The following is a 21729-nucleotide window of genomic DNA, read 5'->3' on the forward strand; positions in this document are numbered from 1 at the left end:
ATCTATGCAGGCATGTGCCAGGTGAGCACGCGGCAGTCAGAGTGTTCATGGCAGAGACACCCTACCTCAGGGCAGTCACAGCGGCTACAACCAGCCAGTCGGAAACGACAGATGCTGGCGAGGATGCGGAGAAAGGGGAACCTCCTGCACGGTTGGTGGGAACGCAAGCTGGTGCCGCCGCTCTGGAAAACAGCACGGAGGGTCCTCGGGAAGTTGAGAATAGAGCTGCCCTAGGACCCAGCAATCAGAATACTGGGTATTTATCCCAAAGATACAGATGGAGTGACCCGAAGGGACATCTGCCCCCCAGTGTTCACAGCAGCGACGTCCACAACAGCCGGACTGCGGGAAGAGCCCGGACGCCCGTCGGCAGATGCACGGACAGAGAAGACGGGGTTCGTCTACACGACGGAACGTGACTCGGCCATCAGAAAGGGAGACGTCCTGCCCTTGGCATCGGCGTGGATGGAACCGGAGGGGACTGTGCTGAGCGAAGTCGGTCCGTCAGAGAAAGACAATTCTACGATCTCACTCGTGTGTGGAATATGAGAAACAAACAAACGGCAACGAAGAAAAAGAAAGAAAGAGGCAAACCAAGAAACACTTTCTATAGAGAACAGGTCGTGGTCCCCAGAGGGTGCAGGGCGGGGACGGGGCGGGCAGTGCCCCCCACCCCCGAGCAGGGCTGTGGTCGATTCCTCACCTGACGCTGATGTCATGTTAACTACCTGGAATTTAACTAAAAACTGTAAACAATGTTGAAAGACACAAAAGCATTAGCTCTTCGTACCTCTGGGCCCTGAAACAAGATGATGCTTTTCTCATCTTGTGATTTTTCCCGTATCTTCCTCGTAAGAGGAAAACCACCATTTCTCAAGACACCATCTGCGAGCACTTGTGCACAGCAGCGCCCGAGCCTCCCGCCAGGCAGACGCGCATGGTCCCGGCCCCACCGCGGGCAGCTCAGTCCTCCTGTGAGCACAGGCACCGCCGTCCGCAGGGGCGGGTTATGACCTGCCGGGCTGCAGACCCCACGGCTTAGCTGGTCACCCATGCCACTCGGGCTCTGGTGGGTCACAAGTGGGTGCCAGGGCTGGCTGGGCGTGTCCCTGTCCTCAGTGACTCGCAGAGCACCTTCCTACGTCCCCCAAACCCGCGGGGACTCTGCAGACCCAGCAGCTCTGGCAGGAGGAGGCAGCCAGCGGACAGGCTCCCATGGGGCGCTGACCTCCCGGGTCTGAACCCAAAGCCAAAGCCCAGAGCCAAGGCCCCACGCAGGAGCGCAGGTGGGGTGAAGTCGGAGGCGGCTGGAGCCCCTCACCCGGTGCGCGCACGGAAACCCCGGTGGGAAGCTGCGGGGGAGACACGGGCAGAAATCCTGGAACCATCGCTGAGAAGTGTGATTTCTGAAGGATTTCTCAGAAGTTTCTTTATTTTGGTCATTCAACTTGGGTATGTCTTTACGCTACAAAACATTCACGCTGGTGTCAGACAAGTGTCGGCAGCTCTGGCTCTTCTGGAAACTTCGGGGGGGGCTCTGGCCACATCTGGAGCCCACCCCACCGCGTGGGGCCTTCACACCATCCCCACACTCGGGGCCTCTCTCCATGTAGTGTGCGTGTGTGTGTTCACCCAGACACACAACTGACTCAAACAACACGGGCTTGAACGGTTCGGTTTGCTTCCATAGGTTTTTTCCTGAAATGCGTAGTTCTGCAAATGTGTTTTCCTGATGATTTCAATACTTGACTCTTTCCTCTCGCTGGCTTGATTGTAAGAACACAGGACAGGGACACACAACCGTACTAAACGTTCCACGACACAGGAGTTGACTCGCTTTCCCCAAGTGTAACCGAAATGTCTTTTCCCAGTGTGTGTCGACCGACCTGAGGAGCCGTGTTTACAGGGGCAGCACCTGGGAAATCTGACCACGCTGTGGGCTCCCAGCAGGAGCCGTCTGGTCCCAGGGGACCGTCCGGCCCGCATGGTCTCCGTCGGGCACCCTACCCTCGCTGCGTGGGGAGCCCACCAGTGTCCCCCAGAGCGGGAAGAAGCCCAGGCACAGCCGGCGCCCTGTCACAGCGGCCCCAGAGTGAGCACGGCCGCCGGTGACTCACTCCCGGGAGACCCCCCGCCCACCGCGCCGCCCCCGCCCCAGCCCCTCCTCCGCGCCGCCCTCCGGCCCGCCCTCCGGGGCTGGGACTCCACCGGCTGGAGAGCACAGGCAGTCCTCCTCTCCAACCCTCCGGTCCTCGGCGGCCCACCCGGACCCCTGCCCTCGCTCGATGGTGACTCCGGGACGGTAACATGAAGCCGGCCCGCGCTCTGCTCCCCCTGCTGCTGCAGGCCTGCTGGGCGGCCGCCCAGGACGTCCCAGGCAATGCCAGGGCCGTGGCCTTCCAGGGTGAGTGACTCCCAGCACCTCTGGCTCCGCTTCTGCTCCGGGACCCGACCCCACCCTTCCCCCGGACGGAAGGGCCGCAGCCGGCCTGGGGGTCGTGAAATTCGCCAGCGTGGCCTGCAGCAGGGCCCGGCCCCTCAAGCTTACCCCTTCGTGGGGTGTCAGGCCGGCCAGTGATGGGGGATGGGGGGTGACACCCTCCGGGCCTGGCCTACTTGCTCTGGGGGCTCCTTCCCTCTGACTCCTCCCCGGCCGGCACTCTCACACCTTGTCCAGGCGGCATCGTGCCCTGGGTCCTTTCCGTGCCAAGAGGGACAGTGCAGAGTGCACGGCCTGGTCCTGCCGCCACAGTGGGGCTCCCCGGCCTCCGGGAGTTGGCTGTCCCCCCAGCCGGGCGGGCTTCCCAGAAAGCGTGTGGGGGCTCTCACGGTCACCCAGCCCCCTCGCTGGGCCAGCACCTGGGGGAGGTGGCCTCCTGAGCCCAGGAGGCTGTGGGGCCTGAGCCTCAGGCCTCCGACCCCTTGTTTGGCCAGACTGCCCTGTGGACCTCTTCTTTGTGCTGGACACCTCCGAGAGCGTGGCCTTGAGGCTGAAGCCCTACGGAGCCCTAGTGGACAAGGTCAAGTCCTTCACCAAGCGCTTCATTGACAACCTGAAAGACAGGTCTGGGGGGCCCGGGCATCCAGGAGCCTCTTGGGGAGGGTGGTGGTCGGCAGGCGGAGCCCAGCCCCCTTCCCAGGGGACAGCCGGGGTGAACGAGGCTGCTGCATCCGCAGTGGCTCCGATGGGCCAGAAAAGGGCCGAGTCTGAGAAGGAGCGGACGGCAGGGCGGCACCAGTCCTCCTGTCAACCGGGGGCCTGGGGACACTGCTGCCGTCGGGGGTCCTGGGACCCAGACGTGTCTCCCTGCTCCCCAGCTGAGTGGGTTTCAGGAGCTGGTGGGAGGCTCTGCGGCTCCTCCCTGTGCCCTCGCCACCTCCTGGACACTGACCTCAGACGGTCAGAGCCTGTGTCCTGACCAACACCCTGGTGTTCTCAAGCCCTGGTCCGAGGGGCCCAGAGGGCCTGCCGGCTTCACTCCCTCCCTCCCCCCACTCAGGGGGTGGGTCCTAGAGCACTGGGTGAGGCTGCAATTAGACACGTCCACGGGGGCGGGGGGGGTCAAGGTCAGAACCAGGCTCCTCCCCCACTCCCCTGTGCAGGGCCTGGCCCTGTCCCACCTGGTCCCTGTCCACCCTCTGACTCGGGGACCAGGGCCCCCAGCCGCCCACCTACCTTGAGGGGGTTTCAAGGACAGAGGATGGGGGCTGCCCAGTGTGGGGCATGTGGCCCGAAACCTTGAACTCAGCCAAAATGTCGGGGCTCCTGAGGCCCTCCGCCCCCTCCCCAAAGGTGCCTTTAGGCTCGTGACTCAATTTCTGAGGACTCAGTTTCCCCACCTGTGAAATGGGGTCAGCTCTTCCTGCTGCCGACCCCGTTAGCCGCACGGTGGGGGCCTTGGTCACGCCTGCGGCTGAGCCGGTGGTGGGCACCTGTGCCCAGCCGGGGAAACCCCGGAAGCCTCTGGCGAGGGTGCACAGGGACAGGGAAGGACAGCCACTCAGAGGGTCCCACTTAGAGCTGACCTCGAGCCGACCTCGCCCTGCCCTGGCCCCCGCCCCTCGCCTGTGGTCCTGTCCCTGGAGGGTCCCACAGCTCCCCACCGGGAGGTCAGGGCTAGGGTGGCCCTCCCGCCCCCCTCGCCCCCTCCATGGGTCACGTGGGGTCCCCAGGGCAGCGACCCAGGAAGTGCAGCCTGTGCTTCCCACCCCTCCCTGTTGGGGTGTGACGGGGCTGGGCAGGGTGTCCTCCTGCGAAATGGTGGCCCTGGTGCCCGGGGACAGACACACATGGGCAGCGGGGGAGGGGCCTGGAGGCACCGTTGGGGCGCGGGGGCGGGGAGCCGGCCCGCGGGGCTGCACTCTCACTCGGCCCGCGGTCTCAGGTACTACCGGTGCGACCGCAACCTGGTGTGGAACGCGGGCGCCCTGCACTACAGCGACGAGGTGGAGATCATCAGCCCCCTCCGGCCCATGCCCAGCGACCGCGACGCCCTCAAGGCCAGAGTGGACGCGGTCAAGTACTTCGGCAAGGGCACCTACACGGACTGCGCCATCAAGAAGGGGCTGGAGGAGCTGCTCGTGGGGTGGGTGTCCTGCGTCCGCACGCAGCTCCCCGGGTCCCCGGCGTCCCCAGTGCGTCCCTCAGAGGCTGCCCTGCCATCCTGGGGCCGCTGGCGGTCGCCCTGGGAACCGTCCTTGTGACCAGGGCGCCGTGCTGGTGGCTGCCAAGGGTCCGTCCGCATCCCGCTGCCCCCCTTGAGCTGTCCTGTCTCCGCAACCACTGAAAGCAGAGGGGCCTACAGGACCCAAAGTGCTCCAGCTGCTCTGGCGGTAGCTCGGCCCAGCCACAGCCCCCTCCGCCACAGCCTCCGCTGCCACGGCCCCTCTTCAGCCGGCCCCTCCCGTTACCTGTGGTCGCAGATCCCCTGGTCAGGGAGCCTGCGGGCAGGCAAGGACCTGGGCCCCTGCCCTGGTCAGATGTGCATCTCCCAGAGAGTGTGCTAGAGAATTGTCATCCCACAGAGCTTTATTTCCCCCTTTACGGCACTCGACGGGCGGGGACAGACTGCCCGGCGTGACAGCCAGCCGCCCACCGAGAGCTGCGTTTGGGTCCGGGTCTCCCTGCAGGGCCGCTGGCCTCCAGCTCCTCCCCTCCAGTCCTGGGGGTCCCAGATCTGTCCGCGGGGTGCCCTGAGCTGTCAGGGTCAGCAGGGCTGGAGGGGCCAAGGCTGTGGGGGCCTTACTGCCGCTCACCCCCGCAGGGGCTCCCACCTGAAGGAGAACAAGTATCTGGTCGTGGTCACCGACGGGCACCCCCTAGAGGGCTACAAGGAGCCGTGTGGAGGCCTGGAGGATGCCGTGAATGAGGCCAAGCACCTGGGCGTCAAAGTCTTCTCCGTGGCCATCACGCCCGACCACCTGGTAGGCGCCCCCATCCCCGCGCCCTCTCTGGGCTGGGCACCGGGCGCGGCCTGGGGGGCCCTGAGGTGCAGGCGGGGGGGCCGCAGAGACGGGGGGCCCAGGGTCCCCGCTGTCGCCGGCCTCACCCCGCGTCCACGCCAGGAGCCTCGCCTGAGCATCATCGCCACGGACCACACGTACCGCCGGAACTTCACGGCGGCCGACTGGGGGCAGAACAGGGACGCGGAGGAGGTCATCGCCCAGACCATCGACACCATCACGGACATGATCGTGAGCCGCCTCTGCCCTCGCGCCTCCTGGGGGCTGGGAGATCCCGTGGCTCTGAACGCAAATTAACTCCACGTTTCCTCCTCACTTTGCAGAAAAACAATGTGGAACAAGTGGTAGGAGCACCCTTCCCGCCCCCCGCCCGTCCCATCCACCCCTTCCCCATGACCCACTCTCCTCCCCACCCAGGGCCTCACCAGCCCCTTCCTCCGTGGGTGCCCCCCGTCCGGGAGCAGGCGGGTGTCCAGGGCCCTCTGCGGAGCCCCGCTTCCTAATGTGTCCTCTGTCCTTCCTCCGGCAGTGCTGCTCCTTCGAATGCCAGGTGAGTGGGGGGTCCCGACCCCCTCTGGGCTCACCCCGGATGCAAGCGCAGGCTGACCTTTCTCTCTGTCTTCCAGCCGGCCAGAGGGCCTCCTGGGCCACGGGGGGACCCTGGGTACGAGGTGAGTGGCTACGCCTGTCCCTGGAGGGAGAGAAGAGTGCAGTACGGCGCTGGACAAATGTCCCTGCGGCATGAAAGCCCTGGTGTTAGGGGCGCAGTGGGACCCCAGGCAGCTGTCCTAATGCCCCACAGAGCGTCCGCCCACACCAGCTGTAGGGAGAGGGAAGGTGCCCCTCGCTGAGCAGGTGCCCCCACCGTGGGGAGAGAGTCCCTGCACAGGGGACCCTGGGGCTGATGCTGTGGCCCAGGGCTGGTGAGGGGGGCGGAGTCTGACCGGAGGCTCCATTGTTCCCTGAAGCACGTTCCCTGGGGAGGGGGATGCCCAAGACCAGGTGTGGCTCACCCAGGAAGTCCACCTCAGTGGCCAACACATACAGCGTGGCCAGGTGCAGGTTTCTGGCTAGTCCTAAAAATATTAGAGTCCACGGCCACGAAGCCACGTGAGCACTGCCTCAGGAGCCGAGCCCGGCCACCTCCCTGGCCTGGGAGCTCCACATGCAGCAGAAGCGGGTGCTGCGGGGAAAGGTCTAGGGGCCAGGCTGGCCAGCGCGGGGCCTGCTGGGTTGCGGGCGGGGGGAGGGCAGTGCTCCGGACCTCGCAGACCCCGTGGCCAGCCCTAGTGACGGGGAAGGAGCCCAAGTGCCCTAAGGACTCTGCAGGTCCACGGACTAGCTCGTTAACCCTTCTCTTGGGAGCAGGTCAGGGTCTTTCTGCCAGGTGATCGGAGATGAACAGAAATTGTCCCCCAGCCTTGACCTGCTCTGTGTTCCAGGGAGAACGTGGGAAGCCAGGTCTTCCCGGAGAGAAAGGAGAAGCCGGAGACCCCGTGAGTGTTAAGCACTTGACCTTGGGCTGGGCTGCGGAGAAGCCTGAGGAGGGAGGGAGCTGGGTTCGATGGAAGCTTCTGTCGGAGGGCTGGTTCCTGCGCACCGCGGTCCTGCGGCCTGACCCTCAGAGCACCCGGCCCCAAGGGCACTGAGGGCAGAGGACGCACGCACAGCCACCCCTCCCCGCCCAATCCGCCCAGACTGCACTCCGGCGCGGCTCTCAGCGGGGCAGGTGGGGGTCAGCCCGAGGCTGTCTCCCCACAGACCACCCCCCTCCTCCTGGGGGCCGTGACCTCCCCCTCCCCTGCTCCTCCTCCGGGGGGTGTCCTAGACCTTCCCCTCCCCCTGCCACCCCCAGGGCCCGTACCTCCCCCTCCCCTCCCCCCGAGGAGAACCCCAGGTGTGGGAGGTGGAGCCTTCACGTCAGGGCTGCTCTCTGGGGCTCGGGCAGTGACCAGCCCGCCCGCTCTCTGGCTGGCCAGGCCTGAGCAGAGTGGGGGGCACGGGAGACCGGGCGGGGGCTTCCTCTGCCCCCACAGGTGTCTAACAGGCGCCCTCCTCTGCGTCCAGGGAAGGCCCGGGGACCTCGGACCCATCGGCTACCAGGGCATGAAGGTGTGTCTCCGCCTCCCTTCAGAGTGGTCGGCCCTTCCGGGGCCCAGACACTTCTGGGCTGGTCCCAGGGCCCTGGGCCCCAGGACACCAGTGACACCCCCTCTCTCCTCTGTCTGCTCTGTAGGGAGAAAAAGGGAGCCGGGGGGAGAAGGTGAGTAAGGCCTGCAGGTCGCGTCCCTCGGGGCACAGAGCCCCGCCCCCGCGACGGGAGACCGCCCCCCCCCCCCCCCGCCCCCGGCCCATCGCCTGCGTGTCCAAACCTCCATGAGCTGGTGGGGGGTCTGTCCTGCCCGCCCTCCTCTGCCTCCCTGGGAAGAGACCCCTGGCCAGTTTCCAGGGAACCTGCCTCCCGCTGGGGGGCCACCGACCCTCACTCTCTCTCCTCCACTCTGCAGGGATCCAGGGGAGCCAAGGGTTACAAGGTGAGTGGGGGCGGGGACAGTCGTCTTCTGCCCTGAGGGCGCATCTTCTGCCCTGGGGGTGCCGTCCGGCCTTTGTGGACCTCGGTCTTTGCACCTTGCAGGGCGAAAAGGGCAAGCGAGGCATCGATGGTGTGGACGGCATGAAGGTGAGCCTGCCGGCCGGGAGGCGGGGGACAGTCCTCGCCCAGCTCCAGGCCCCAGTGGACCCCACGCCTCCCGGTCAAGTTCAGACCAGCATCCCGGCGGGGCTTCCCTGGGAGGGGGTGGGTGCGCCAGAGCGAGAGTCCTGACGGCTCATCCGCCTTCCTCTTCCAGGGGGAGACGGGGTACCCCGGCCTGCCGGGCTGCAAGGGCTCGCCTGGGTTTGACGTAAGTCGCATTCTGTCGCTGACGTTTCGGGACCCAGTTCTCAGGAGCGACCGGGTCTCCCCTCTTCTCTGGACGCTCTAAGAAGTCCCGGGGGGCCGCACCGCGTGCAGCCCCAGCGCCCTGGCGTCCGGCGTATCCATGTCCAGCCCGAGGGCTGCTTGTCGAAGGCCGAGGACTGACCCCCTCCAATTTCTCACCAGGGCGCTCAAGGACCCCCGGGGCCCAAGGGCGACCCGGGTGCCTTCGGACGGAAAGGAGAGAAGGTGAGTGACACGGGTCGGGCAGCCCCGCCTCCTCAGGTGCCCTCCCCGGGGCAGGCAGGGGTGGGGTGGGGAGGGCCGCCCGTGTCGCGGAGCTCGGACGGGCCCGGGGCCCCCATCCGCACGGCGTGGAGCCCGTCCACTCACGGTGGAGTCCCGGGAGGGCGGCCTGAAGTCGGGGTGAGGAGGCCGGGGGCAGGGTCCCGCCCGCTGACCTTTCGGATCTTTCCAGGGTGCCCCTGGAGCTGACGGGGAGCCCGGGAGGCCAGGGAACACGGGTCCCCCCGGAGACGAGGTGAGCACTGCGGGAGGGGCAGGAGCCGCCAGGAGCAGCGCAGCCGCAGCCCGGCCCCGGGGCGAGGTCAGAGGCCGACGGTTCCATTCTCTTCCCCCCAGGGCGAGCCGGGTCTGCCGGGTCCCCCAGGAGAGAAGGGAGAGGCCGGTGACGAGGTGAGCACCCCGTTCCGTCTCCTGCTCCCAGCTGCCCCCGAGCAGTTTCCAGCCCCGACTGACTGGTCTTGCTTGCTCCCCTAATCCCAGGGAAACCCGGGACCGGACGGTGCCCCCGGCGAGAGGGTGAGTGGGCGGGGCGGCGTCTGGGCCCTGGGTCTCGCCATGAAGAGGCCAGGGTGGCTCAGAGGCCCCCAACTCCTATCTGAGCTCAGGGGGGCCTCAGTCTCTGAAAGGGTGGGGTTTCCTGCTGGGGGGTCAGCCCACGCCCGGGCCTCGAACCCCCTACCCCCAACGCCTGTCTGAGCTGAGCCATAGCCTCCCTCTGCTTCTCTCCACACAGGGAGGCCCTGGGGAAAGAGGACCACGGGGGACCCCCGGTGTGCGGGGCCCACGGGGAGACCCGGTGAGTCATTGTTCATCAGGCTGAGGAGGGGGCCAGAGCCTGAGGTCCGGGGGGTCAGGCCATCCCCTCACAGGACATGTGCCACCAGGTCCCCTTGTCCTCCAGATTTCAGGCGACTCACACCCTCACCGGCTGTTTTCCCAAAGGCCATCACCCTGGTTCACGAGGGGCGGCAGCTCCTGTGCTCAGCCCCTAGCCCCAATCCCCAGCCCAGACCCCCAGCCCGGGACACCCAGACCCGACCCCCAAACCTGACCCCCAGCTCGGGCCCCCAGCCCAGACCCCCAGCCCGGACCCCCAACCCCAACCCCTGGCCCCAGATGTCTCCAGGGCCTGCGAGAGGCCAGGAGGAGGGTGTGGGTCCAGATGAGCAGAGCAGAGTGCAGGAGAGCGGAGGAGAAGCACAGGGTTCTCTCCTCACCAGGACCAGCGCGTCCGGGCGAACCACACTCACACAATCACACACACAATTGTGCACACACTTGCACGCACACACACAATCACACACGCACAACCACACGCACAGGCTCTCTCGCGTGCCCGAACACGCGCACAATCACACGGGGACACACAGCACGTTTGCCCCGGAGCGCAGCACCTGTCGGGCTGTTCACGGCGCGGCTCGCCTGTCCCCGAGGTCGCTGCTCCGCCTGGCCCGCGGCACGATTTACTGGCCTCCCCTCCCCCATCGCACACGTGATTTTCCAAACACTCGCCGCTGTCCCAGCAGCCGCGTAAAGGCCGCTGGGGCCCTGGAATGACCCCTCCTGCACCCGGAAGAGACAGAGACTTAGGAACGTGGACCTCGTGGTCCCCAAGGCCCGGCCGCCTTGCATCGCTGCTGCCCGCATCCCCTGCCTCCTTCCGGAGCTTTCTCTGGCCCCGTGGTCCACTGGAAGGTTTTGCGGTGCCGCGGGGCAGCTCACACCGGCCTGGTTAGAGGAGGGGGTGACAGGCGCCACCCCAACATTCTGGACCCAGGGAAGGGACAATGTCTTCCACACGTGGGGTGTGGACCAGGCCTTGTTGCTGCCGCTGCCGGGGGCAGGCCCCGGGGTCCCTCCTGCTGTAACCACCCAGGCAAAGCTGCTCCTCCCAAGGGCACCTGTCCCCCTGTCCCGATGGGGAGTGGGCTCAGCCCGAGGCCAAGGTCACTGGGAGACGTGCCTTCTGCGCCGTCCCAGCTCCTCAGAGTCACCCGCAGGGCCCCGCGGCCCCCAGCACGGGGCTTGGGGCAGGACGTCAGGGGGAGCACGGCCCCTCCCCAGCTACCCTGCTGAGATGAGATCAGGAAATGGGAGCACAGGCCAGGCTGCACCCCAGGGAGCACCCCAGCAGCTCTGGTCCCTGGGCCAGTCCAGAAGCTGGCTGGAGGAGCCAGTGTCAGGGGCACCTCCAGGCCTCAGCAGGCGCGCTGGCCCCCACCCCACAGCCTCCTAGCTAGTCTCCAGGTGGCCTTGCACACACCTGGCCTTGCCCCCTTGGCCTGCTGACTTCCTGGGAGCAGGGGCGAGGCCAGGCCCCTGTGGGAAGTGGCGCGTCCCCGCTTCCCGGCACACTTCTCAGGGAGCTGGGGGCAAGCTGGCCAGCTGGCCGTGCCCACTGCCGCCCAGGCAGCTTGGCCTCTCCTGGCCTCCACACTCACCGGCTCATCCCTCCCCAGGGCGAAGCTGGACCCCAAGGAGACCAGGGACGAGAAGGCCCCGTCGGCATCCCGGGAGACCCGGTAGGGAGCTGTCGGGGGTGGGCGGGCCGTGCCATCAGGCCAGCAGGAAGGCTGAGGGCAGCTCCTGGAGTTAAGGGAGGGCTCTCTCCACTTCGGACTGGGGGGCTTCCTGCAGGGGCTGCCCAGGGTCAGCAGCCACCTGGGGGGAGGGGCAGCCTGAGTGGCCAAGTTCCCTGGCCCACAGACTCTGTGTTCAGAGGGGGACAGCCAGAGGCTGCCCCTGTCACCTGGCCGGCATCTGCCAGGACCAAAGCTGAGTGAGCGGACCCCTGGCCGCCCTCCGAGCTCTGCCCTCTGTCCTGGCCCAGCTGGCTCTGGAGGAAGACAGCAGGGGACCCCGGACCTCTGGGGACAGCCTCTGGTCTGCCAGCGCAGGGCCAGCCCACACTGGAGACCATGTCTGAGCCCCCAGGAGGCATCGGGGGTAAGAGGCTTGGTCTGCGTGTGGAATCCGGGTGTGAGACCCTCGCTGGAGCCAGACTGGGGGTGTCCGAGCATCGGTCTTGCATGGGACACTTTCCAGAGGTCGTGCTGCGGCAGGAGAGGGGAGGGGAGGCCTGGAGGCCACGCGGTTCCAGGTGCCTGAGCCCTGAAACCCCCAACAGGAGGAGCTCGAGGCTCTCCTGCCGCCCAGGCCAGGGCCCCGGGGTGACTACCCCCCAAGAGAGCTCAGGAAGGGGCCGGATGGAATGTGTCCTCCCTGCGTCAGTCGGGCAACCCCTTGTTTGACCCAGACCCTCTCCGTCGGCTCTGATGGGGGCCACTCGCCGGGCACCCCCAGCCTCCTCCGCCACCTGGCCTGCAGGGCGGGGTCTCCGGGCGGACAGAAAGGAATGGCCTCTGAGCTGGGATGGGGACCTCCTCGTGGGCAGGAGAGGGGGGTGGAGAGCTCCCAACGGGGTGGCGGATGGGAGAGGGGCCGGCTCAGCGGGCCAGGCCTCGAGCTCTGCTGGGATTTGGCTTGTGGCTTCAAGTCTTCTTGGTGGCTTTTCTTATGGAGAGAAATTTGGAATTGGGATTTTAACAAAAAAGGAATTTAAAACACAAGAAGGAAGCCATAATAGGGCTGCCAAGGGTCAAGATGGGATCTTAAAAATGCACCTGGGTCCCTTCCAGTGCGGGCTGTGGGAGGCAGGGACCACGTCCAGACCCGCTCCGAGACCAGCTCGGTGGGAGACTGTCCTCCCGCATAATTACAAGTTGGGCTCCTGGGAGCCAGCGGTTCTCCGGCTGTGGCCGTGTGTGATCGTGGGCCCCGCAGCCGCCGGCTGTGTCTGCTTCTCCCCCTTCCGGGCAGTAAAGGCAGAGAATGTCTCTCCGATAAAATCGGTGTCGAAGTTCTGGGGCTTCTCTCCCTCCCTCATCCAACCATCTTGAAACACTTCCAAGGCTACATCCAGAACATCAACTCTTCACAGCGTAATTTCTCGGCCAGATGATACAGGTGCAGGAGGGGCTGCAGGAGCGCATGCGCGAATCTCCCAGGTAACGCGACTGTATCTGGCCGCACCTCGCATTCCCCCAAGAGCATGAAGCAGGCACCGCGTTCACACCTTTGCCGACAGGAGAGATCATCGAACTTCATCCGTGTGTTTTCGCTCTTCAGGAGAAAGCCGTGTGCTCTCGTGGCGCGCAGAGTTTGTGCGGAGGCTGAGCGTGGTCCCTCAGGCCTCAGGCAGTGTCCCTCCTTCTGGTTCTCCCCTCAGTCGTTCCTTTTCCATCGAGTCTGTCTTTCCGCGTGGATGTGCGGGAGGCCCGAACCCACGGTGCAGACGTTTTTCCAAGTTTGCCGTCTGCCCGTGGCTGCCCTGGGGACTTGTCGTTTAGGACGGCCTGCTCATTTACAAGATCCAAGTACATTCTCCTCTTCTGTTGTATTCTTTTTGCTTCCTTTCTGTTTCACTTGGAGGCTCTACCAGGGCTAGAAGTGAGGTGGGCTTGACCTGGCTTGAGCTCTTCTGTGACTGCTGAGCCTGTGTTCACAACATCGCTAATGGCAGGAGCGACTTTTCCTGGTGATCGAGGCCACGAACGTCAGGTTTTAGCTTCTCTTATCTGGGTCTCCCCAGAATCCCTGTGCCTGCTGTCTTCCCCCGCCATGACACCAGCTGTCCCAGGAGGGGCTGCTTCCGCCACCCGCCACATCCTCAGGCTCCCGTGCCTTCCCCACGCGCCAGCTCCCCAGCGGTGATCCGGCCGCCAGGACAAGCTGGTGACCATCCCGCCGCCCGGTGATCTGGTCCTTCCCCCGCAGCACAATTCAGGAAGTTGTTCAAGACACTAACGGCATAAAACACTGCGAGGCAGAGCTGCCACTGGGCTTTACTCTTGGGTTTCCAGTTTCCAGGGCCACTGTCAGTGGACACTACCGAAGGCTGCGGGGGAAGAGGGACCCCTGGCCTTGCTGGGAGGAGGCCCTGTGTCCCTCCAGCCCGTGGTCCAGCTGGGGAGGGTCTGCATCTGACCTCCGGCCGGGCCGCTTGTTCCTCCGCGAGGGGTGGGCGCGTAGGCAGCTTGGGGATCAGGTTTCTCCATGCTGGTCGCTCAACTTCCCAGCCTCGGCACTGTTTCCACCTCCGGGGCTCTCCGTTCCTCCGAACCCCTGCAGACCCTCAGGGCAGTTGGCTTCCGCACCACGGGGTCGGGGAGGAAGTTTCTGGGAAATGGGTTTTCCCAAATGCCAAGAAGCAGCAGTGGAACCATCCAGAAACTGGAGGAAGGGTCAGCGTCCTGGCCTCGCCTCTTCCCTCGTCTGGTCCCTACGGTGGGGACAGGCACCGCCCGCCAGGAGCCGCGGGGCCCTCGGGCCGTGTTCCCGGAGGCGCTTCCTCCCTCCACCCCGATGCTGCTGAGGCAGCTGCGGAAACTGTCCCGAGCGCAGCGGCCCTCTGTCCCTGTGTCCTGGGGCCTGGGACGCACCTCCACTGCCCTGGCTGAGGGCACAGAGGGCCTCTGTGTCCTCCTGTCATGTCCCCAGGCCACCCCGCCCCGGGAACCAGAGTCGGCCCCATTGTCAGGTCCCAGAGCCACTCCCCAGGAACTGAGTCGGGGGCTGCGGGTCCCCGTGGCTGGCGAGCCCAGTCCCAGGTTGTGTGTGATTCCAGGGCCTGAGGCCCGGCGCCAGAGCCCCGGCCGGAGCTGGACTCCCCTGTGGTCGCGGCGGCAGAGCCGGACAGTGGCACCTCTGGGTGCCCACTGGTTACTGGGACAGGCCAGGGGCTGTGGGAGAACCGAGCCAAGAAGGCCTCATTGGGAGGCACCTGCCCGAGGACGGGGCAGGGGGACAGGCCTCAGTCCAGGGTGCTGGCCGCGGGGTCCAGAGTAGCCAGGAGGCTCCACGCATGGTGTCCACTCAGCCCTTCTTCAAGCCTGGCCGGGGATGTCCCTAAACGCTTGGGACATGAGACTCTGGACCCAGAAAGGCAGGCAGCTGGCCTCCAGGTGTAGACCAGGCTGAGCCGCTGGCGGGGGTCTGGGTGAGCGGCCGGTCTGGGGCCGAGAGGAGTACCACAGGCATGTTTCCCTCTGCAGGGCGAGGCTGGTCCCGCTGGACCTAAAGGTTACCGAGGCGACGAGGGGCCCCCAGGGCCCGAGGTGAGTGCCCCCCCACCCGGCCTAGGTGCACACAGATGCTTTAGTGCATTTCGTGGTATCTGTGTCGTTCAGGAAACTTGGAAAATGCAGAAGGAAAAAAACCAGAATTTAAATCTAAAATATGATCCCCTGGACATAAATAATAACAATCTAGCTTGTTTCTTCCCAACTTAATTTTATTTGCACATTACACCTTATAAATTTGGCTTCACAAAGTTTTCTTAAAAAATTTTTTCATTATGAACATTTTCTAAAACCTTTTATGATTTTGCAAACCTTGATGGACGCGTGCTTACACACACACACACACACACACCCAGGCAGTGTCCCTCTGCTTCTTGGAGCTCTGGCCTGTCTGGAACTTCCAGCCCAGAGGGGAGGGGACTGTGGCATCCCGGGGGCGACCCCGGGTGGGTCACTAGGCGGAGGTCCAGCCCCCGCGGAGCCGGGTGCCCCGTGGAGCGCCGCGGGGCTCATCGCTGCTCCTTTATCTGCGTTCCCCGTCCCCTGCCTCAGAGACCTGCGGGGCCTCTGCGTCTGCGTTGCTCACTCACTTTTCCCAAACCTCCTCCTGCCCTCCTTAGGGTTCCAGAGGAGCTCCAGGGCCCGCAGGACCGCCTGGAGACCCTGGGCTGATGGGTGAGAGGGTGAGTGGCGGTGCCAAGGGCTCGGGGCCGGGGCGGGGCCTCTGCCGGGGCGAGTCTCCGTGTGGGACCCCAGAGTCCCAGCAGCAGGGTCTGGGGAGGCTCTCCACGGGCCGCTGTCCTCTCGGCCGCTGTGGTCCCTGGGTCACCATGAGCATGGGCCCTTCCGCTCCGCTCCGGGGACACGCAGGCCGGTCCCACGCAGGGGGTGTCTCCTGGGCTGGTGAAGCCCCTCGGGCACCCCCTGGAGCCTGGGCGATTCCCAGGGGCAGACGTGGTCTCTCCTCCGCAGGGGGAAGATGGCCCTCCCGGAAACGGCACCGAGGGCTTCCCGGGATTCCCTGTGAGTCCCCCCGCTTCCCGCCCCATCGTCCCCTTTGGGCCAGCCGGGGTGGGCCCAGGACCACGGGTGGGAGGAGAAAGGGGTGGCCCGGGTGGTCCGTGGGGCGCCCCTCCCCCAGCCAGGCCGGAGCCTGGTGTGACTGGCTTGTCTTTCCCCGCAGGGCTATCCAGGCAGCAGGGGTCCCCCTGGGATCAACGTGAGTACACGCCCGCCATCGCGCTGCCGGTGCGTTCACGCACACACGTGTGCGACACACCTGCATCCTCGCCCAGGCCCCTCCCACACGTGACTCAGTCTGGGCCCCTGCCTGGCCTCCCCTCTGGGCTCCCGCGGACTGAGCCCCGAGCCTGGGGGCGTCCTCGGGCCCACACCCGGCCTCGGTGTCTCTGCGCGGGGGACACGGTGTCTCCACCCGGCCTCGGTGTCTCTGCGCGGGGGACACGGTGTCTCCTTTATCTTTTCCTTTCCAAACTTCGGCTTCCAAGAGGGAAGTGCAGTGCTGGGACTCACGGTTCCTAGAGCCGATGGGAAGCAGAACTCTGGTGGCGTAGAGGGACCGCTGGGTGCCGGTCCTGGGGACAGCCGCCTGGCCCGCGGAGTGTGCCTGAGAAGGGAGGTGTCTCTGGTCACCACCCACCCCAGGGGCCTGCTTCCCCAAAGGGAACCCACTCCAACCCTGGGCCGGGGTCCCAGCCACACACACATGCCCTCTCCCCGGGACTCCACCCCACTTACCGTGTGCTCCCCTGTCCCCTGCAGGGCACAAAAGGCTACCCAGGCCTCAAGGGGGATGAGGGAGAAGCCGGAGACCCTGGAGAGGACGTGAGTGCAGAGCCCACCAGGGATGCCGGGAAACCACCTGGAGGGGCTGCTGCTGCCGGGGGGTGTGCAGAGAGGTGGCCGTGTGCCGTCTGGGCCGCTAAGGCTCTGCGGGGGGTTGGGGGAAAGGGACCCAACGCCGGGGCCGTGGACGGACGGGGGCAGATGGTCCGGCGGTGGTGGCTGTCGGTGGTGACAGGGTGCCGTTCCCTTCCAGAACAACGACATCTCACCCCCAGGTGTCAAAGGAGCAAAGGGGTACCGGGGCCCCGAAGGCCCCCAGGTGAGTGGGCGTGGCCAGCCAGGGCAGGGCACCCTGGGATTCTGAGGCTGCGGGGGAGTCGGAGCAGGAACCTGGGAAGTGGGTCTCTGGGAGAGGCTGGCCCTTTGACAGGAGGGGAGGGAACAGGCCGAGTCGAGGGTTGTGGGGGCTTCGGAAAAGGGGGAGCAGCTGGTCACCGCTAAGATGTGAAGAGAGCGCGGCAGAGCCCTGGGCGGGTGCCTGAGGGGTGGGGCACAGCCAGACTGTAAGGAACTCTTCATCCCATGGCGAGTGCCGGGGACCCCCACGCAGGGCCATACCCAGCCCACCTGCGCCCCCGGCGGTCAGAGAACACAGGACAGTCAGGGGCTGTCCCGCAGCCCTGAGTGTGCAGAGGCTCTGCGGCTCCTACGGGGAGGTGGGGTCAGCCCAGGGCTGGGCGGCGAGGGCTGGGCGCTCAGGGACCTGCTCAGACCTGCAGTTCAGGGAGTTACGCGCCCTTCCCAACTTCCTCCGCTCCTTTCTCTGACAGGGGCCCCCAGGACACACGGGACCGCCAGGGCCAGATGTAAGTGGGTGTCCGTAAACGTCCTTGGGGGCTGGCCGCTCTGGCCCCGGATCCCACGGGGTGGGACACCATGATCCTCGTGGAGGGCCGTGGGTGTCCATGGAGCAGTGACCGCGTCAGGTGCCCCTGTCCTGGGTGTCCGACACCTGGCGCGTGAACCCCATCGTGGTACAGGGCAAGGTGTTCAGCCCCGTTCAGCCCCCGGTGCGTGTCTCTCCTCCGCAGGAATGCGAGATCTTGGACATCATCATGAAGATGTGCTGTGAGTAGCCCTCGTCTTGGGAGAAGTATCTTAGTTGGAAAGAATTGGGTCCTGCCAGCCCCGGCGCCTCCCTCTGGAACTCACGGGCCGGGTCGGGGGGATCCTTTAAACCATGGGTGGAGGGCGAGTGGGGCAGGAGTGTGTCCCCCTCACAAGGAAGTCCCTGGGGGTGGTGGGGGCACCCAGCAGGGCAGCTTGCCCTGCCAGGACGTGCAGGTGGCGGGTCTCCGCGGAACATAATGCTTTCTTTCTCCTCTTTCCCCAGCTTGCTGTGGTGAGTCGTGAGCGCGGTTCTCCGGGGTACCTGAGGGTGGTGGGTTAGGTCCCTCCTCCTGGTTTACCTGGGAGGGCAGCAGCCGGCCCTCACGCCCCCCCAGGGCACCGTGGCCTTGGGGCGCAGTCCGGCCCCCTCCTTGTCCCAGGAACCTGCATGGCCAGCCACGGACCTGGGCGAGCCAGAAGTCCTAGGGTTCTGGCTCCAGGGGGGGTGGCCGTGCTGCGTGGGGCCCCGGGAGGCCCCCAGGCTGACGCTGTCCTTGCCCGCAGAGTGCAAGTGCGGCCCCATCGATATCCTCTTCGTGCTGGACAGCTCAGAGAGCATTGGCCTCCAGAACTTCGAGATCGCCAAGGACTTCATCATCAAGGTCCTGGACCGGCTGAGCAGGGACGAGCTGGTCAAGGTGAGGCAGAGCCACTCCGGGAGCAGCCGGTAAGGACCCCGGGCGGGAGGGGGCCGGGCCCGGGGGCTGCGTTTGCCCGCTCCCTGGAGCGTGAGAGCCGGGGCCGATGCGGGGTAGAGGGGGCTGCGGGGAGCCCCGCGTCCACCCCTGACCGGGGCGTGGGATGCTCGCAGTTCGAGCCCAACCAGTCGCAAGCGGGCGTGGTGCAGTACAGCCACAACCGGATGCAGGAGCACGTGGACCTGCGGAGCCCCGGCATCAGGAACTTCCAGGAGCTCAAGGAGTGAGTGCCGTGCGCCCGGCCGTCCGCGCCCCTGTGGTCCCCGAGGGTGCCCGCCCCGAGCCCTGCCTGCGCTGACCCTGAGCGCCCGCCCCACAGAGCCATCAAGAAGCTGCGGTGGCTGGCGGGGGGCACGTTCACGGGGGAGGCCCTGCAGTACACGCGGAACCAGCTGCTGCCGTCCACGACCAACAACCGGATCGCGCTCGTCATAACGGACGGCCGCTCGGACACCCAGAGGGACACCACCCCGCTCAGCGTGCTCTGTGGTCCCGACATCCAGGTGGGGCCGCCTTCGCGCCCCCGCATACCCCTGCCCCGCGCCCCGCGCCCCCCGCTCCCCGCACCCCTGCTCCCTCGGAAGGCCGCCGTCCCCACCGGGGCCACACCATCCCTCCCTTGCAGGTGGTCTCCGTAGGCATCAAGGACATGTTTGGCTACGTCGCAGGATCCGACCAGCTCAACGTCATCTCCTGCCAAGGCCTGCCCCAGGGCCGGCCGGGCATCTCGTTGGTCAAAGAGAACTACGCAGAGCTGCTGGACGACAGCTTCCTGAAGAACATCACCACCCAGATCTGTATAGGTGGGCTCGGCACAGGGACCCTCCCCCGTGGCTGTGCTGGGAGGTGGTTGGGGCCACCGTGACCTCCTGCCGCAGGAGCCGGTCAGCCCCGGCCAGTAGTACAGGCCCTCCCCACCAGCGGCCCCAAGCTCTTGCTGGAGGAGGCCGTGGCCCAGTGTCGGCAGGGGGGACCCTTGTGCTTCTGCTGCTTTGTCCCGGGAGGGCTCACACCCCCTGCGGTCCGGCCACACACTTGTGCGCTGGGTGCCCTTGGAGCCGAGACCACTCCCCGGTCCCCAGCTCAGAACATGTCCTTCTAGCCTCTTTCTGGCGACAGAGCGGGGCCCGCGGTGCGGGCGGTGGGCCGACAGCCAGAGAGAGCCGCTGGGGTCCGACTGGCCTGCGTGGTCGGCCCTGGTCAGCGTTGCCCACAGAGTGCGGCCCAGGCTCTGACCCGCCGGCCACACTTGCCCTCCCCGAGCTTCTGTTTCCCCATCAGGAGGGACCCACTCGGGGTCGGTGGGAGGACCACACAATTATACCTCAGGCTGACCCTTGCTTAGGGGGTGTCCCCCTCCTGGTGGGGCCCACGGGCCAAGGAGGTGCCAGCAGGCGTCCGGGAGGGCCACCCGTGCGCCTGCCCCGCGGGGGCTCTGCCGTCCTACGGGCGGGCTGCGGAGAGGACAGCTGTCCGTGAGGTCACAGCTTCATGTTGGGTTTTCCTATTTTACAGACAAGAAGTGTCCGGACTACACCTGCCCGAGTGCGTAGCTGGGGTGTGCGGGGTGGGGGGGGCTCCCGGAGGCGGGCGGGGGGCTGCGCCCTAACCCGCGCCCATCCCGCAGTCACGTTCTCCTCCCCGGCCGACATCACCATCCTGCTGGACGGCTCGGCCAGCGTGGGCAGCCACAACTTTGACACCACCAAGCGCTTCGCCAAGCGGCTGGCCGAGCGCTTCCTGACGGCGGGCCGGACCGACCCGTCCCACGACGTGCGCGTGGCCGTGGCGCAGTACAGCGGCCCCGGGCAGCAGCAGCCCGGCCGCGGGGCTCTGCAGCTCCTGCAGAACTACACCGTGCTGGCCGGCACCGTGGACGCCATGAGCTTCTTCAATGACGCCACCGACGTCAACGACGCCCTGGGCTTCGTGACGCGCTTCTACCGCGAGGCCTCGTCCCGCGACGCCAAGAAGAAGCTGCTGCTCTTCTCCGACGGCAACTCGCAGGGGGCCACGGCGGCCGCCATCGAGAAGGCGGTGCAGGAGGCCCAGCGGGCAGACATCGAGATCTTCGTGGTGGTGGTGGGCCGCCAGGTGAACGAGCCGCACGTCCGCGTCCTGGTCACGGGCAAGACGGCCGAGTACGACGTGGCCTTCGGCGAGCGCCACCTGTTCCGTGTGCCCAGCTACCAGGCCCTGCTGCGTGGTGTCTTCTACCAGACGGTGTCCAGAAAGGTGGCGCAGGGCTAGCGCCGGGCGCCCCGCACGGGAACGGCAGTGAGGCCCCCGCGGTCCGCACCAGCCCGACAGCTACGTTTCCAGAAAGGACAGGCTTGGAAGGACCGTGTGTCTGACCCCCTCTCTGGCCCCGGGACGCGCCAGCCCGGGCCATCCCCTCCGTGGTCACATTCCCCGACCTCTGCAGGCTCTGAACCCCCGCAGCGCGCTGCCTTTCCTGGGGGGTCGCCTGAGCCCTGCCTCATCTTTCTCACAACCCGCCCCCCTCTAGTCAGCATTCCTCGACGCACTGGGGTCTGCTAGTAAAGTCGCGGGAGACCGGGGACCCTTCGTTTTTGGAAAGCCCGGGTGGAGGTTTCTCCCGCTTCACCCCTGCTGAGTCGCCTCCTCCCTGCTCAGGGCTCAGGCCTCGGTTCCGCCTCTCGGGCCGTGGAGCTCGGGCCGTGGAGCTCGGGCCGTGGAGCTCGGGCGGGCGCATGAACTCGGGCCAGCATCTCCAGCAAAGAGCAGAAAATGGTGGCTCCTCAGCCCTGTGTCCCCGAGAACCCTGAAAACAAAGGTGCTAACCCGTGTAACCCCCTCCCCATCTACTCAGAGGCCTGGGCCCCGAGGCTGGCTGGGGGCACAAGGTGATGTGTTTTCTGTTTTCTTTTAAAAAACAAAAGAAAACAAAACAAATGACAACCCAAAGCTCTTTTCCCTGAGGGAGTGATTGGTCCTACATTTTACTGAAGACCCTCTTTATATGTTAGTTTTATTTTTACTCCTTCCTGTGTTTTTGCTCACTGCATCCGTGTCCGTGACTTTTCCGATTAAAGGTTTTCACTCCTCTGCCCGTGGTCATCTTTGTGAGGAGTTACAATCCCCCCAGGCTGACATGTCCCTCTCCAGCAGGAGGGAGCGTGGACACCGCTGGGGTCAGGTGCGGGTGCGGACAAGCAGACTCAGCCCGGGGACAGGCCAACAGCCCCCTCCAGGTGTGGGGAGCCGGGGAAGGAGCATCTAGGCAGGGGGAGGGGGGAGGGGCCGACACCCTGGGCTGTAGAGCAGA

At 66.1% G+C, this 21729-nt stretch overlaps 1 protein-coding gene across 1 annotated transcript; it reads left to right on the plus strand.

The window, feature by feature from the left end:
• The first annotated feature begins 2187 nt into the window (after positions 1-2187).
• Positions 2188-21509, plus strand: COL6A1 (collagen type VI alpha 1 chain). Its single transcript, XM_059164975.1, has 35 exons — positions 2188-2404; positions 2935-3064; positions 4386-4586; positions 5265-5424; positions 5566-5694; positions 5787-5807; positions 5993-6013; positions 6090-6134; positions 6906-6959; positions 7531-7575; positions 7700-7726; positions 7971-7997; positions 8099-8143; positions 8313-8366; positions 8567-8629; positions 8859-8921; positions 9023-9076; positions 9167-9202; positions 9420-9482; positions 11146-11208; positions 14740-14802; positions 15387-15449; positions 15739-15789; positions 15950-15985; positions 16549-16611; positions 16826-16891; positions 17403-17438; positions 17664-17700; positions 17966-17974; positions 18247-18380; positions 18554-18663; positions 18760-18943; positions 19066-19243; positions 19956-19985; positions 20068-21509. The coding sequence occupies exons 1-35, from the start codon at positions 2308-2310 to the stop codon at positions 20688-20690; spliced, it is 3081 nt and encodes a 1026-aa protein (XP_059020958.1). The 5' UTR covers positions 2188-2307; the 3' UTR covers positions 20691-21509.
• Positions 21510-21729: the final 220 nt, after the last annotated feature.

This window comes from Mustela lutreola, chromosome 2 (assembly GCF_030435805.1).
Source record: "Mustela lutreola isolate mMusLut2 chromosome 2, mMusLut2.pri, whole genome shotgun sequence".
NCBI lineage: Eukaryota > Metazoa > Chordata > Mammalia > Carnivora > Mustelidae > Mustela > Mustela lutreola.